Source organism: Anabas testudineus, chromosome 5, assembly GCF_900324465.2.
Source record: "Anabas testudineus chromosome 5, fAnaTes1.2, whole genome shotgun sequence".
NCBI classification, from domain to species: Eukaryota; Metazoa; Chordata; class Actinopteri; order Anabantiformes; family Anabantidae; genus Anabas; species Anabas testudineus.
The window spans coordinates 19,348,842-19,365,278 of record NC_046614.1 but is presented as its reverse complement, the minus strand read 5'-3'; the positions used below and the strand labels follow the sequence as shown (position 1 = coordinate 19,365,278).

Genomic DNA, 16,437 nt, shown 5'->3' with positions numbered 1-16,437 from the left:
GAGGGAGAGACAAGCAGACAGACAGAAACTGAGCTTTGATTTAGGTTGTAAGCAGGTCCTTTGTCTCCTTGGCACCAAACAATAGAGGAAGTTTACAAAGTACTGACCTGCCCACTTTTACCTGCCTCTATGCAAGCAAATCAACCCTCTAGCTGTTTCAGGTAGGAAGTGGAGCCGAACTAACTGCCACGGACGTCACAGTAGTTACTGTTTTCAGCCATACTGACAAAACAAGGTGAGCTGGATTTATTTTTAATCCGTCTACAACAATGGAATAATAGTAATTTGGTTTTTTTGATTGAAGTCGGAGTTTTATGGACTGGCAAGTTTCCACATTAGAGGGAGATTAGGAAGTTTCTATTAACCTATCCACACAAGATCACAAAGTTTGGAGGCAATCATTTTTTTTCTTTAGTGTGTAAAATATCTTTTCCTGTTGTTAACATAACCTATGAAAATATACTGAATACTTACTTACGTACGCCACAATGTTAAACGAAAAGGTAAAAGTTTTAACAGTGTAACACTTATTGTTTATGTTGTAGGCACGTTTTTCACTCCATGTTTTTTCTTTTTCAGGTTCGGGACATAATGGCCACAGATAACATCTTTGCTACTCTAGCTTGTTGCCTTCTAGCTATTTCTTTTGCTATAGCACAGGCAGAAAAGGGGAATGTAACCGTCGTCCTTACAACAGCCCCTGCGTTAAACATAACTACCTTTGTAACTTCAGCTAACTCTGCTGCAAATACAACTGCTGTCTCAAATGTGACGGAGAACACAACGCCATTTGACAGCACAACTCAGGCCAATAAAACATTCAATGAAACCACAAGTCACACCCCGATTTCTGAGTCAACAACCATTGTGACACCTCTACCCAGTAGTACGTCACTGAAGACAACAACACCTGGCACACACACTCCAGCATTTACTGCACTGACAACGCCTGCAATCCAAACCTCAACAGGTTACAACAGTACACCTAATACTACTGTAACTACAACTGCATATTCACCTCAAACTGTCAATACAACCTCAGTTTCAAAAGGTAAGCATCAGGCTCCATGTTCTTATCTGGGGAGTTTTACAGTTTTGTTTTTCTTTCTTACTTACTTATTCCTTTTCCTGTTCTAATAGGTATGGGACTAAACATTTCAGAAAAGAGCATGACTATTGTCTTCAGTGTTATACTGGGATTGTTTGCTGTTGTATTGGTTGTGCTCTTATTTAAGAGATGCAAACATAAATTCCAATACTTGCATCAACCTCTTAACAACACTAGTGACACGGGTAAGGTTTACCTAAAACACTATACAATCAATACAAACTACTTTGTTTATTATTTGCATTTAACAAATACCTATTTAATTTTCAACAGATTTATATGTGGCAGATGATGACACGCTGGTAATTTCCGGAGGACTTTATGATGGCCATCCAATCTATGACAATGTACCAACAGCCCCAGCAGATCAATCTCAATTTCGCCTTGAGTTCCTTCAATAAAAGAAGAGCATTCTTAGAGTTTGAGATGTCAGACATGGACAAAACCAATTATCTTCATTCAATAATTGGTACAGTTTCAGCACTTGAGATTCACCTCTGTGAAGTCTTCATGAAGGAATGAAGGAAGGAAAGAGGAAAGAAATAATGGTGGATAAAACATAAAAAAAAGATAATACTGACTGATTTGAACATTACTTTTACTTATAGAATAAGTAACACAGAGCAAAGCATTCAGGCTACATAAGAAGAAATAGAGAACAGAATAAATAGGATTATGTGAACACCAGCAAGAAAAAATAATTCCATAAGATAGTGCAACTAACAAGAACATCTAAACTTGTCTAATATTATTACACTGTTTACTTAGGCAAATATCTTCTCATTGGTTTTCTTCTTTTTCTTGTCACAGCCCGTAACAGCAGTCCAACCTGCATCTCTCATTCTTTTCATCGCAGCTAACTTCAGTGAGTTACCAGGTGATTTGTGAGTGACAGGGCTCTGGATCTGAAATAATGTTCGAATCGAATTGTTTATTACTTATATTCCAGGGATTGTTCTGTTTTTGTCTATGCAAAAAATACATCAATTTGCATTAGACTAGTAGGACCATATTACCTTTTTAAAGATGTTGGCTTTGCAGTGCACAGCAGAAAAACTGGGTGGTGCATTTGCAAAAGTCTATCAAAAAGAGAAAGGTTAAATCAGTTGTTCTGAAGGTTCGGTATAAAAAATAAAACAAAGCACATATACATATGACAAAGGAACCATAAACGCATTACTTACCAAAAGATCATTTTGATCAGAGCTGTCAGACTTGGGGTCAAGCTCTATGGTGCTCCTTCCCCAGCAAGTTGCTTTTTCAGCAGAAGGGGGTGTCCTTATTCTGTAGGACTGTATGCAAATTTAAGAATAAATGTTTAAGTCTAGCTAAGGTAATCTATATTTTTTATTCATTTTGGAAATTGTCAGAATGATACTATTTCTTACTTTGATCTTTGATGATCCACCAATGCGGCTTGCAATACATCTTGGCGTTTCCAGGTCTTCATTGTAAATGTCCTACAGTACAAAGTGAATATTAATCTGGTTTATTATGAATGCTACAGTAAGCAGGGAAACATAGATTGAACAGTTGTCTCTATTATCGTAGCCTATATAAAATGTGTTTGTGAACAGATTAAGCTGTCTACCTTTGTCTTTGGTGTTGTTCCACATGATGTTCTGATGGATTCAGTGTCAGATTCCTTAACCAAAGAAAACATAAAATGTGAAACTCATGCCAGTCTGAATGAAAAAGGCCAAAAGTGTTGAAATGTTATAAGTTGGTAAATATTATCTTAATAATAGTCTATCACAAAGTGACCTAATTCTTACTTTACCTTTCTTGAGGCTCACAACTCAGTTTTAAGTACTTAAGAATGTAAAATAACATCACAACTTGATATTTTAACCTCACCTTGACAATTGTGAATGTGCCTGAAACAGCATAATTTGATTAATCTATTTAAAAACATACTGCTTTCTTTAAAACTGCAGCACTCCCATCATCTTTGCTGTAGGAGAGAGCTTTCCTGGTCTTGGAGAAGTCAAACACGTGTCTCTTTGAAGAGTACTCTTTCTGAGTCTCTAAATGTCTTCCTCGTTCATAGGTAGGGCCATGTGACTATAATTGTAAAGATGAATTACTGATTAAATGATGACACACCATCAGTGGAACCTTTTTGTTTGTGTACAGATATCGTACCTGCTTGTTCTTTGCTTCTGACAGCTGAGTGATTTTCATTGATGACAGTTCTTTTTTTAGATCAGTTACCTCCTTCTGTAGGTTTTCCTATCAGCAATGAAAAGTGTTTTTCTCAAAGAATGACCTATCTCTCAAATGGTAAAGTACATCCTGTTGGAGTAAAAAGCCAAAAATAAACTATAATTGTTTCAAACTAGGACATACCTTCTCTGTTGTTTCTTTCTTCAGCTGTGTCTTGAGATGATCGTATTCTGTCTTGTGCTTGGAGAGATCCAACTCCTGATTTTAAACATTTTATTTGGTAAATGCTATGAGGGGGGAATTTACTTTGTATTTATTTATTAAATGGTAAATATAATATAAAGTGGTAGTCATTTATATTTTTTGTTCCATACCAGTGATTTTCTGTGGGCAACAGCCTCAATCTCTTTCTTCTTGTTCTCTTGAAGCTCTGCATCCTTTTCTTCAACCATCCTGTCATACTGGCCCTGATAATGACAATGAAGTTCCTTCCAATGAAATATATATTTGGGTCAACTGTCATACTGAACATGAACTGTTTATGAAACCAAAAATATAATCAGTTAGCAATTTATTAGGGATTTAATTTATTTTAAGATAAAACATATGCAGACTAATGCAACAGTTCAACAATAAATTCTCACTTCATGAAGGAGATGTGTTTTTCTTTAAACAGTTTTGGAGGGGTGTGGACAAATAATAACATACTTGTTAGTATAGTACAATGTAATTCAACAGTACAGCAAACAATACAGTATGTTCTGTTCTAAAAGTAGTAACTATACAGTTGAATCATCAACTCTATTAACACGGATCTGTTACAACAGATGCCCATGCTTACCTACTACATTAAAGCCACTTTATAATGTCCTTACCTTATGCTTTTCCATCAGTGCAACCATATCTGCTATCTTGTGTTGACACTTGAATTCTGCATCTTCTTTATTCTTGATGGCCTCTGCTGCAGTTAATCTAAGCTTCTGTACCTGTAAGGCAAGATGATTTTATTATGATTTATTCCCAAGAGCTAAAACAAGGAGAATAACATTACATTGTATAACTAACCTCATTCTCAAGCTCTGCTGTGAAGGCTGATTTAGACTCAAGATCCTTAAGCAATTTCTGATGGTCTTCCTCGTTCTGTCTTTTCAGATTCTGGGATTCATCGTGAAGACCATGGATCTGAAGACCAAGTACCAATATTAAACAGAGTAATCATTTAAATATTTTTCATTTTACATACCACTGGAAGAGAAAAAAAAAACTTCATCATACCACACTTTCAAGTTGACTGGATTTTGCTGTCTCCTTAGTTATTTGTTTCTTAAGCATTTTATTCTGAAAATATGCAAGTGAATGGTAAGCTGAGTAAATAAAGCTATAACAAATATTGCATATAAACAGTTTAATAGTTGTCACAAACCTCTTTTTGGTATTCCTCCTGGGATTTAAGTTTAGTTTCAATTTTCTTCCTGAGACTGCAAAGCTAAAAACAGTCTCTTGTCAGTTCCAAAGAACAATCAGTAGTATTAAGGCTTTCTTTATTTTTTATTTTTTTCCGTTTTTAGTTTAACTTTAATTACCTTTGTTTCCATCACTTTGAGTTGTTTTTCTTTTTCTGTAATTTCCTTCTGCATATGTTTATACTAGCCATAAAAAGCACAAAGAAACTTTACTATTTTCAGAATAGGTACATTTAAGTCTAGTATCTATTTATAATATATTTAGTTAGTATAATTACATGTTCTTCTATTTTATTCTCGGTTTCTTGACATTTCCCTTGGAGTTTGGTTTTTAAGGAATTTGTTTCCTCTCTGTTTAATGAAAATACATAAATGTAAATTTTGAAAACTACACCATTTTAAAAATCTTTAGGCTTTTTAACTCACTGTAAAGATTGGTTTTCTTCTTCCAGTCTTTGAATTTCTCTTGTTAGCTTCACAGTTTTCTCCTCACTCACCTGACCAATAAAAGTCATTTGGGTCATTCACATAATTCAAAGTAACAGCTACTACCCTATCACACATAAGTAAAAAATCCACACCTTTATGTTTGTCTCAATAGTTTTCACATAAGAGGATCCACTGTCTAGCTGCTGTTGAATTTCCACCTTCTCAGACTGAAGCTCATTAAAGTTGGATAAAAGCTTGTCATATTGTATTCTAAAAAAATATAAATTAAGCTTTAAACATTGACATTTTTTTCTTTTACATAATATATTCTAAACACTAATATAATCAAAAGGCTCGCTAATTAACTTTTGCTGTGTGATGTCATTCCTCAGTTGTTTCAACTGAAAGGTGTATTCCTTGTTTTTTCTTGTTTCAAAAAGCAGTTTCTCCTCTAGCTGCTGCACTTTAATCTGAGGATATAAAAAACAAATGCAGTGAAACTAAGTACTTTGTATAATGCAATGGTAATGATTTTAGTATTTTTAATTTTAAAATCGATTTCCTAAAAATGATTTTGACATTGGGTAAGAAATGATGTTTGATAAAACCATGCAAAAACCTCAGTCACAGTGAAAATCCCCTTCAAATCTTCATGTGCCTTTTCAGCAGCTTCACAAGCACTTTTCAGTAGACCATTCTCAGCAAAGGCCATCTCTGCTTCATTCTGTATCAATAAAAAATATGTTCTAGGACATACATTTGTTTAAATTGCATGTAACAGACTATGAAATCAACATCCTTTTACTTCTGAAATTTGTATCACCTTAAATTTCTTTGCTTCTTCGGTTTGCCTTGAAAGCTCAGCTGTCAGTTCCAACACTCTGACATCACACATTTTAATGTCACTCTTCATTGACTCAAAGGATTTTGAAGTTTTGTCCTTAAAATAGCAACAATATACAATGAATACAATATTTGTTGTAGTTACTGGACTGAACTGTATAGTAAAAGTAAAAAACGTGGAAATATGTAAAACACACTTTACCAGTTCCCCTTTGAGGCTTATGATCTGCTCATCTTTCTTTGCACTCTGTTCCATGATCTCTCCTGTTGAATATCTCAACTATTATCTTCTTTCACCATGGCAGAGTGTGAAAAATATCTCCAGACTACATTCAATGAGGCTTACCTAGAATAGTTTTTGTCCTTTCAAGTTTGTTGTTATTTTCCCTAAAAATATCCTCAAGTTCCTTGACCCTTAAAAATGAGTCAAACCAGGACCATAGTCACATAATCAAAATTGTATCTCATCTGAAAAAGATTATGACTTTTCAGAAGTTAATTATACCTCTGTATCTTTAAGGATAGTGAAATCTGCAGCTCTCCAACAGTTGCATCAATCTGTTCCAGTTTCTCTGCTTGTTGACTTTTAACTCTGATGAGCTCTTGTAAGCTTACGTCTCTGCTTTGGATGATCTCTGCATATTCTACTTTTTTTTGTTCCAGAGCCGCACTGGTAGCTTCCAGAGATTTCTTTGAGGTAAAGATAATATTTCAATGTAGAGAGGACAAAACAAAAGCCACTTTCACTGAAAAAAACAAAAATCTCAACAGACTCACTTCACTTTCTTTACAGCGCAGCTCAGCAGTTTGCAGTTTTTGAAGAAGGGATTCCTTTTCGGTTTTTGAACTTTTGAGAAGTTCATTTTTCTGATCTGTTAGTTAGCAAATGTATTATATTTAGTAGCCTCAAATCCGCATAGTGCACTATTACAAAATGTCTGTGTACTATTACTATTCTCTGAATTTGACTTGAACTGAATGTTGGACAAAAAATGACAACTTGGCCTATTGATTGTAAATTTTATAAGTAGTTATTCCAAAATACTAGGACACTGGGTACCAAAGAAATTAGAAATGTTATCATATTGTCCAGGTGTGGATTTGTTGATCTTTTATTCAAGCCTGTCGTTAAACATGGGTCAACAGAAAACCCGTGAATCCACATTAATGGTCACATGGTTAACTGAATCATCCTGTTTACCAGAGAAATGTGCAATTACCAAAATCTAATCATGAACTTACTTGTTGCCTCTTGAAGTTGTTTGAAATTCTTTTGGGTTTCATGAAGGTCAAACAAGACCTTTTGCAGTTTGTTTTCCTTATCCTTAAGTGTTGTTTGAAGCCCTGCAATCTGTGAATTCATTGTCCATAAGCCTTTTTCCAAAATGTGCAGTCACACAATGTTCAAATATAATAAAATATGTTTTACTAACCTCTTCTTCCTTTATGTTACACTCTTGATGATATTTCTCTTTTAGTTCTTCAAAATGAAGCAAGCCCTCTTTAACTGAAAAATATACATTTATTTTTCATCTTGCTGGTCGACAGTGTCTCTCAATATTTCATTAATAATTCATCCTTGGGTATTTAAGGTTAATTTTATCCTTCACATTATTCCTGACTGATTACAATGTCTTTAGTGTTGGACTTGCTGTAGTGAAAAGCCTAATATTCATTCACATATACTATACCTTTCTGCATTTCCTGTTGATCAGCTACTACTTGAACACGAAGGCTTTCAAATGATGTAATGAGTTTCTACAAAGAAAAGTTACTTGCTAACTGACAAGCAAATGTTGTGTCCTAATGTTTTATTAAGCCCTGTCTAACAAATTCTTAACAGGAAATCAATTATGATTTAGAGCTTTTTACCTGAATATTCTCAGTATTTTCCAAAAATAGATGATGTGTTTCCTCTCTTTCAGATTCAACTAGAAAATGAAGATGTATATATATATATATATATATATATATATATATATATATATTTGTTAGAAATTATGACCCAATTCGGGCACCACAATACTGTTGATAAAATGTATATGGCCAAATCACTTTCTACTTACACAAATGCATTTTCTCTGCCAACCTCTCAAAAGTATCTTTAAGTATATTACACAAGTTCCTGGTTGCGCTATTTCTGTCATTTAAAATAAGAATATGATATGACACAGTATAAACCAATAATTATCTAAACCTAGCATGCATTTATTTTTAAATCTTTTAAAATAAACACATACTTGTTCCTCAAATCTTCATTTTCACTGATCCGTTCTTCCAGCTTTATGCTGAGACTTTCATTTCCAAACTGCAAAGACAGAACACACAGTGTATGCCAACATACATCTCACATGGTGCTACAGTATTTTTTAATTCCATTATCAATAACTCTGAATATTAAAAATAAGTAACATATATATGTCGTTAAAGAGAAAGACATACATAGAAAGGCTGTCACTCAGGTACACACCTGCAATTCTTGAATGGCTTTTCGCTGAGTTTCAATTGTTCTTTTGTTTTCTTGGAGTTGCCTTTCCTTCTGAACAGTATCAGAGTCAAGTTTGACCTTCCAACACTTAATTTTCTCAACTTCATCAAACAGCTTGGAATAAAGCTGTCCAGGATTACAATTATTCTGGAAATTAACCACAATCAGAGGTAGCACTTAACACGCTGCAAAAGCCAAATCTAGTCTATTTCTGCTTTACATTTTAATAAAAAAAACTAAACAAAAACCTCATCCTTTTCCATTGGTGACACAGCTTTCATCTTTAGAAAGTCTTTAGAGGACATAGAGAGCAGAATTTAGAACAACTGTGTGACACTTTTCACAATTCCTTGTGGTGAAATTTTGCAGTCAGTGTTATTTATTACAAAATACCTTGCCGGGTTGGTTTAGTTGGTGCAACCAAACCTGTGTTGGGGAAAGTCATGTTTTGCTCTTTGTCAAAACATTTACTATATCCCTAGGGAAAAACAGCAATTATACTTAGTCACCATAGGCATTAATCATTACTGTCTCTTAGACATTCATTAATGCTATCACAAGTGTATATACCTGCTGTTTCAAACTTACATTGCTGATGAAAGCTTAGCTAATTATTGTGCTGAAGGCTGTCAGTGCTGAGCCAGCATTTACGTGTTTTTTTTTTTCCTTTATTCATTAATATTTACTATTTTTACAGGATTTAACAGCAGACTGACTTGCCTCACCTGTTGCAATGCGTTTATGAAATCACCACAGTTATCAGTGATTTCCTGAGGTCTAACAGCAGATACCTGTCCAGTGTTCACCCTGGGAGGCACCAACAATTTGAAGTTAAAGCTCTTGTCTCTCTCCATCCTAAAATGAGCACATGTAGTTCCGTTCAAAGTATAGCAATGCTAATGCTAAGCAGCAATCGGTAACGTTAAACTAAAGTTATCAAATAAAGGTAAGGTAACTACTGCAGTACAAAGTACAAAAGATATTTCTGAAATATAGCTAGTTACTGGAGAAGTTAGAGTTAACGCAAACCGTACGTTGGTTACGTAAGGAACGTAAAGTTAAAAAGCACTTTACGTTAACCGTTAACGTCGACGTCCAGTTAGCTTAACTGAGCTTTACGCTAACGTTAGCTAACTTTACCAAGAGTCAGATATTATATATTATTAGTATGAAAGTTTATGTCAAACAGCTACAAAATCATTCATTTTACCTAAGCGCTTTTACATTCAGTGATCTTAGTTTTTTTTAAGTGTTAGCGTTGAGGAAAGTTAATTGTCTTAATATCTGTAGTTAACCTAAGTATTAACTTGTCTAACAGCTAACAGCTAAACGTTTAACGTTACTTCCTACGTAACCAAAAAAAAAAAAAAAAAACTACCAGGATAAAAACGCAAGGATTAAAGCTGTCACTGTTTTCTTAGAGGAAACAATAGTAGAATAAGTTAATACTCACCTGTCGTCGGTAAAATTCAATATGAAGCATTTAGTTCGCTACGACACTGCAGCTGTGTCAGCGGTGTGTGGGCGCGAGCGAGACGGGACGTTAGCGGTCGACGGAGCCCGGCATCCATTATCGGACAACGGGTTCTGGTCACTAGTTCCCCAGTTCAGAACTGGACAACGGGTTCTGGTCATTAGTTCCCCAGTTCAGAACCGGACAACGGGTTCTGGTCACTAGTTCCCCAGTTCTAGTTACTAGTTCCCCAGTTCTGGTCACTAGTTCCCCAGTTCAGAACTGGACAACGGGTTCTGGTCACTAGTTCCCCAGTTCTGGTCACTAGTTCCCCAGTTCAGAACTGGACAACGGGTTCCGGACACTAGTTCCCAGGTTCTGGTTACTAGTTCCCCAGTGCAGTATCAGACAACGGGTTCCGGACACTAGTTCCCCAGTTCTGGTTACTAGTTCCCCAGTGCAGTATCAGACAACGGGTTCCGGACACTAGTTCCCCAGTTCTGGTTACTAGTTTCCCAGTTCAGAACTGGACAACGGTTTCTGGACACTAGTTCCCAGGTTCTGGTTACTAGTTCCCCAGTGCAGTATCAGACAACGGGTTCCGGACACTAGTTCCCAGGTTCTGGTTACTAGTTCCCCAGTGCAGTATCAGACAACGGGTTCCGGACACTAGTTCCCCAGTTCTGGTCACTAGTTCCCCAGTTCAGAACTGGACAACGGTTTCTGGACACTAGTTCCCAGGTTCTGGTTACTAGTTCCCCAGTTCAGTACCGGACAACAGGTTCTGGTAACTAGTTCTCCAGTTCAGTATCGGACAAAGGGCTCTGGTAACTAGGTTTTGGTTACTAGTTCCCCAGTTCCCCATCATTGTCTTTTAGAACTTCTTTTCCTTCAGGGTCATTTCACTCAAATAACCAATGAAAACATCAATAAATAAGCTGTAGACCTATTATGACCAATTTATATCTGTCTCTGAAATTGACAAAATGCTGCAAATAGAGTTTAGTTTGTGGTACAGAATTTTAAAATTACAGCTATTTAGAATATTTAACTCTTCAGAAATATCTACAGATTTCATTTGAACTATTTTCTACTGAAGTAACAACGTTAGTACCTACACTTTGTGAAAACCCTCGTCATCATTTCATTGTTTTATTGCTACATAGGAATAATAAAGGAGTTAGGCCATGCAAGTGGAGATTGATCAATAAAGACACCATAACGATGGTGTCATTCAACACACTGGTGTTCTCTGTCAGATAGAGTGGCTAGAAAAAGTATGAAATTGTATGTTTGCTGCATTAATTTGTCATAAAATATGATCTAATCTTCCCCTAAGTGAAGAGTAATAACTAAATAAATAATGACACAAAAAAAAATCTGATCTTTCATGTCAACAACCATAAAAACATTATAGTGATAGTAGAAATAACTAATTAACCAGTAATTAATTCCAAAGGTTCACATACCTTTTCTTGCCACTGTATATGATAGTTGTAGAAAGTTGATGCGATGGAACAAGAGCATCAGTAAATCTCTGAATAACAAATATTTTCTCTTAGATTTATAAGAAACACAGAATACAGAATTTTATACTTGTCAAAAGACAGTTTATTTTCTGACGTGTTAAAGCATACAGAGCATATTGTAGTCAGTGGCACTTTTTCCTATAGTGAATACACAAAACAACATTTAATACTCTCATAATAATTCATTTACATCATAAAAAAAATCTACCAGGAAAATGTGATTGAAAGAGATATCGGTAATTAGTACGAACATATTTGTGAAATATATTATTATAGAGTGATATTTGCATCAAGGGTGTTTTCAAACCCTGCACAGTGCTATCAGGTCCTTGTAAAGAAGTAAAAGTCTTGTGAGATACTGTGGTAAACAAAGAAATCTGAATCATATAATTACCCACTTTCACAGACAATGTCTTAAAAATTAAAGCTCTGTACTGCATATGTTCTCTGGTATTTGATGGTACATTTACATTTAATTTTAAAATACTGCATATAATGTGCTGCAGTAATGTTGCAGAAAAGTATAGTTTTATTTCCTATTGAAATACGTTTACATAAAAGGCTAAGCAAAGCTGAATACCTGTGAAATACATATACCCTATAAGATTATTAGAGGTATTTTTGTGGATTTGTCATTAGTGTTTAAAGGGCTTTGTTAAAATATACAGTATATTGTATATTGAATTAAAAGTAAGGCTAGGATTTCTGTGGTGGCACACAAAAACAATGCATTATGAAACAGGATAGAAGTCATAAATGAAACAGCAGAGTGTTTATCAGCACTGTCTCACCCAAGCATCTGTGTTTTCCATAAACATACCCCACAGGCAACATAAAATTGGATAAAATGTAACTTGGTACACAACATTAGACAGCCTCCTCTGTGTTTCTAGCCCCTGATGCGTCTTTGACAGCGTCACTGTTGGACTTTTGTTCTCTACCTCCCATCCTGACCCTTCTCTCCTCCTCTTTCTTCTCTTTGTCCAGCAGACGATAGTTGAGTCCCATCCCTGCAAACAGGAAGAAGCTAGAGACGATAAGGAGGATCCCACAGCCCTGGTATGTGTACTTGTAATCATGGTAGATGTCTTTGAACTTCCCTGTAAAGAGGAAAAAAAGGCAAAATTCAGTTTAATGAAAATCATCATTATGTGGTTTTAACAGCAGATATAGATAGAATAGAATAAAAGATGTTCATATAGTGGTTTATGTACTCACCAAGTAAAGGGGGTCCTAACAATACAGGGCCGCACTCCACAATAGTGACCAACCCAACAGCACTGGAGAAGCGCTGAGTTCCCACTAGGTCCATTAAGGTCTCAAACAGCACTGAGCTCAGCCAGCCAAAGGCAAACCCAAAGAAGATGGCATAAATAATAAAGCCTGTGTAGTCTACTGAAATCGGAGCAAAAACATGACACACACCATTGTACAACACAGAGGCAGCGAAGAAGTACTGTATTCTGGGCCGAACCCATTTGGTGTTAGCCACAATGCCCATTGAGGGCCGGGCAACCATGTCAATAAAAGCCAGAACAGACAGTAAGAAAGCTGCTTTTTCTTTAGGGATTTCTTTACTTTTCGCATAATTACTGAGGAACACCAGTGGTGCAAAGAGGCCAAAAAACATGACAACATTGCCCACAATATAAAGTAAAAAGCCACGGTGCTTGAACAAGGAGAGATCAATAAAGCTGTTAATAATCTGCATTGCAGTCCTCCTCTCTGTGGTCTTCTCTGCAGGTTTAGGTTTTGGTCCTATGGGCCTCATGAGGGAACCAGCAACACAGCAATTAAAGAGCAGGCCACCGAGGATCATGAAACTGCCTCTCCAGCCAAACTGGTCAAAGAGCCAGGTGTTTAGAGGAGCCAGGGTGGAGAGAAAGACGGGGCTGCCAGCCATAGCAATTCCATTAGCAATAGGTCGCTTCTTGTAAAAGTACTTTCCAATCATAGTGAGGGCCGGGTTGAGGTTGAAGGCCAGTCCCAAACCTGTTAGAATCAATGCAAAAATGTGTTAATGTAAAATACATGCTTAAAAATAATGGTTCATAAATAAAACAGCTTTTAAAGATTTGTGGACATGCTTTTGGGTTTTTATTTTCTAAGAACACTAGATGGCACCAGTTCACAGTAAAGAAAAAAAAAAGGTGTGAGTGATGATCTAACTTAAAAATATAGAAAGTTAAAATTAGGTACCTCCCACCACACCAATGCAAAAGTACAGCTCTTCAACAGAATTGCAAAAAGAGGCAGCAATGAGACCCAGTCCAGACAGGCATCCTCCTGCCATCATAACTGGACGACTTCCATATTTATTTACCAGGATGCTACTGATTGGACCTGTGGAGCAAAGAACAGTGCAAAAACAGAGACACATGAACTGCATGAAGACAGTGATTTTCTATCAACACACAGCTCTGCATTTGACCACTAGGGGGCTCTGGTGTCACAGCTGTGTTGTGGCAAATTCAAACAACTTCAGCAATCATTTTTGTCAGTGCTGCACTGCAGTAGATGTGTTCTTGTGCCATTAATAATGCGATCTATCAGAAAAACCATGAAAGTTGTAATGAAATAATCATTTATTTGGTTCTGAGATTCATAAAAATTGACAGAGGAATAATTTGTTTGTGAATTCTGCTTAAATGCACTCTAAACACATTTGAAATGATTATTGGAAGAACCTCAGTTTTGACAAGCGGGTGGGGGTATGGATTAGATTCAACATCAATTCAAGAAAATCACTATGACTTGTAAACAAATGACTAAAATGCAAGGAGGATTGAGGTCGCAAAACACCATCTCCATCTATGGCTTATAACAACTGGCCTAAATGAATATGAGGATCCACGTGGAAGACACTTCTGCCTCCCTGCCAAATCCCTGCACTCCCCAATGGACCCAAATAGAAACTGACAGTTTTTGTTTAGAGGTTGTCCAGACTCATTTGCCAGCACGGTGCAAGACAAAGGGTTTTTAAATTGTAATGCAGGCAGTCTCCACACTAACAATGAGTTCTTTCCTTCCGCCTTGCGAGGAGAGTTGCTTAGGATAAAAAGGTTGGTGACAAACCAATGTAGAATATTATGAATCTAATGAATCAAAAATTGGAGGAGTACAGGGGTACGCAACAGTAGGTTGTTAATGAACTTCTTCTGCTGATGTGCTCAGAATGTTTAACATATAGACATTGACAGACCTCAACCTTCATTCATTCACTGCAGCGGCAAACATTCCCTCACCTACTGGGAAGCAATTACTATGCGTTGTTTGCTTTATTCTGTATATATTTACCTCTAAACATATGCATTCATTAACAATGTCATTCATGCAACATTCAAATTGCAATTTGTCCACTAACCAACTTGTTGGGAGACAGGCAGGTTTAACTTTTACAGCAATGGAAAAAAAGTGATGTACCCATAGAAACTCTACATCAGAAATATGAAATAACATACTGTGAAGTGAAAGACAATTAAAGAGCCTTGCTATATTGTATTCTCACAGTGTAACTCGGTAACCTTTAGCCACTGCCTCTACTGCCTTCATGTCACTCTGCAGCTACTTGTGAAGGGAATGTGTTACTGAACAATAAGCAGCATTAATTCTGGCATGGGGAACATGGTACTTCTCTTATCCAGTAATGAGGGCTTAACTTGGTTGTGATATTTTGGCATGCAATAATGATGTAAGTTAGTGCTATAGCACACATGTGGGAATATGCTGTTACACGATATATGTAGCAAGTACAAACACATATCTTCTATCAGATCTTATGCATAATTTTTATGGCAAGTCGGAATAGAATATTTGATATGAAGTGTTTGGGTTTCCGCTTCACGTCACTGTGGCACACTAAAGCAACTTTTCTGAAACTTTGATGGGATTACAAAAAGATGTCAGTGTCATTTTCCCCCAGTTTATCGCATATTAGAGAAAACGGCAGTGTTTTGATTTCAGGACAGACGGTCCTGAGGGACACTCGGGGCTCCTTTGAACTCGGTTCTCTCTGTGTTGAATATCATGCACATGAATAGAGGCTTATCGTCACCTGAAGAATGACCAGACATTTGTGACATCGCCCAGCCTCTCATTCATCTCATCACTGCAGGAACAGAAGCAACCCCCTGGTGGTCCTCCACTCTCAAAGCACAAGGGAGAACAATAAGGGGGGTATATTTAAGCGTGGCTTAACCCATTCATGTGCTCCAGAGACAGACAATGTCGCACTATGATAAACAGCACTTCAATGGGACGAGTTACTGTATTGTTTTATCTCAGTAGGAAATGTTTGATTTAAGCCACAGTGTAATTCTGAGAATCTCTGACCCCTTTGTGGACAAGAGGAAGAGACAAGAGAGACTACCTTGTAAGTCTGTATTTGAGCAAACAGCAATAGATTGGCTTTTAAATGAACACTGCAGGAATAAATCTTTTACTGTTGCAGTAAGAGCCAGAAATTGATTCGATCTATAAATCTTCTTGACGTGCAAAATGTCAAGTGTTGACAAATAAATGTTTAGCAGGTAGCTTACCTCCGCCGTACGTGACAGCCAACATGATAGAGGAAATCCAGGACACTTGACTACTGGTCACATTGAAGATCACCTCAATCTCTTTAAAGAAGACAGTGATGGACTTGGGGAATGCATAAGAGAAGCCAATGGAGATGAAGGCCCCAGCTACCACCAACCATCCCCAGCCACCCTCAGGTGGTGTGTAACCTTGAGGACCACCAACGGCAGGCGGCATTTTTGCTCTCAAAACTCCTTTTCAAATTCAAAATATTTTACAGGATCTGTTCAGGAGAGAACACAGAACATGACTTGATTAGCTGTTGGTATTTCAGGATTACCCACTGATTTCTCTTTACAATTTATGAGCCAGAAAAACTTTGGACAACATGGTATTATTGTGATACTTTGTTCATGGCCACTTTTGATAAGAACTTGACA

At 36.6% G+C, this 16,437-nt stretch overlaps 3 protein-coding genes across 4 annotated transcripts; 1 reads left to right on the top strand and 2 right to left on the bottom strand.

The window, feature by feature from the left end:
* The first annotated feature begins 15 nt into the window (after window positions 1-15).
* Window positions 16-1,844, top strand: si:ch211-105j21.9 (uncharacterized protein C1235.01). The gene is made up of 4 exons (XM_026350066.1): window positions 16-235; window positions 580-1,051; window positions 1,141-1,293; window positions 1,382-1,844. Exons 2-4 carry the CDS (start codon window positions 592-594, stop codon window positions 1,507-1,509), a joined length of 741 nt encoding a protein of 246 aa, XP_026205851.1. The 5' UTR covers window positions 16-235; window positions 580-591; the 3' UTR covers window positions 1,510-1,844.
* Window positions 1,840-10,049, bottom strand: sycp1 (synaptonemal complex protein 1). 2 transcript variants are annotated; one of them, XM_026350065.1, is made up of 35 exons: window positions 9,951-10,049; window positions 9,223-9,352; window positions 8,891-8,975; window positions 8,746-8,789; window positions 8,480-8,644; window positions 8,250-8,317; window positions 8,076-8,149; window positions 7,882-7,940; window positions 7,701-7,767; window positions 7,443-7,516; window positions 7,252-7,360; window positions 6,787-6,881; window positions 6,515-6,699; window positions 6,356-6,423; window positions 6,212-6,273; window positions 5,990-6,106; window positions 5,786-5,890; window positions 5,533-5,636; window positions 5,319-5,436; window positions 5,164-5,234; window positions 5,016-5,088; window positions 4,858-4,920; window positions 4,698-4,760; window positions 4,550-4,612; window positions 4,340-4,456; window positions 4,150-4,260; window positions 3,649-3,741; window positions 3,458-3,532; window positions 3,254-3,340; window positions 3,026-3,172; window positions 2,700-2,753; window positions 2,497-2,568; window positions 2,293-2,400; window positions 2,125-2,187; window positions 1,840-2,013 (listed from the first exon to the last, which is right to left on the bottom strand). In XM_026350065.1, exons 2-35 carry the CDS (start codon window positions 9,349-9,351, stop codon window positions 1,873-1,875), a joined length of 3,129 nt encoding a protein of 1,042 aa, XP_026205850.1. In that variant the 5' UTR covers window position 9,352; window positions 9,951-10,049; the 3' UTR covers window positions 1,840-1,872. The 2 variants fall into 2 exon arrangements, with proteins under 2 accessions (XP_026205850.1, XP_026205849.1); XM_026350064.1 differs by having other exon boundaries at window positions 1,871-2,400; window positions 9,289-9,352; window positions 9,951-10,044.
* Window positions 10,050-11,581: 1,532 nt separating this feature from the next.
* slc16a1a (solute carrier family 16 member 1a) lies at window positions 11,582-16,234 on the bottom strand. The gene is made up of 4 exons (XM_026348964.1): window positions 16,018-16,234; window positions 13,679-13,822; window positions 12,698-13,471; window positions 11,582-12,579 (listed from the first exon to the last, which is right to left on the bottom strand). Exons 1-4 carry the CDS (start codon window positions 16,232-16,234, stop codon window positions 12,347-12,349), a joined length of 1,368 nt encoding a protein of 455 aa, XP_026204749.1. The 3' UTR covers window positions 11,582-12,346.
* Between the last annotated feature and the right edge of the window lie 203 nt (window positions 16,235-16,437).

Bases quoted from the DNA above. Each gene is read 5' to 3' on its own strand.
- si:ch211-105j21.9 (XM_026350066.1), top strand. From the start codon at position 592: ATGGCCACAGATAACATCTTTGCTACTCTAGCTTGTTGCCTTCTAGCT. The intron at 1,052-1,140 runs GTAAGCATCAGG...CTGTTCTAATAG, and splicing joins TACAACCTCAGTTTCAAAAG to GTATGGGACTAAACATTTCA. The intron at 1,294-1,381 runs GTAAGGTTTACC...AATTTTCAACAG, and splicing joins TAACAACACTAGTGACACGG to ATTTATATGTGGCAGATGAT.
- sycp1 (XM_026350065.1), bottom strand. From the start codon at position 9,351: ATGGAGAGAGACAAGAGCTTTAACTTCAAATTGTTGGTGCCTCCCAGG. The intron at 4,261-4,339 runs GTTAGTTATACA...CTTGCCTTACAG, and splicing joins CAGCAGAGCTTGAGAATGAG to GTACAGAAGCTTAGATTAAC. The intron at 2,754-3,025 runs GTATGTTTTTAA...TCTTTGGTTAAG, and splicing joins CTGCAGTTTTAAAGAAAGCA to GAATCTGACACTGAATCCAT.
- slc16a1a (XM_026348964.1), bottom strand. From the start codon at position 16,234: ATGCCGCCTGCCGTTGGTGGTCCTCAAGGTTACACACCACCTGAGGGT. The intron at 13,823-16,017 runs GTAAGCTACCTG...TTTGCTCCACAG, and splicing joins GGCTGTCACGTACGGCGGAG to GTCCAATCAGTAGCATCCTG. The intron at 13,472-13,678 runs GTACCTAATTTT...TGATTCTAACAG, and splicing joins TTGCATTGGTGTGGTGGGAG to GTTTGGGACTGGCCTTCAAC.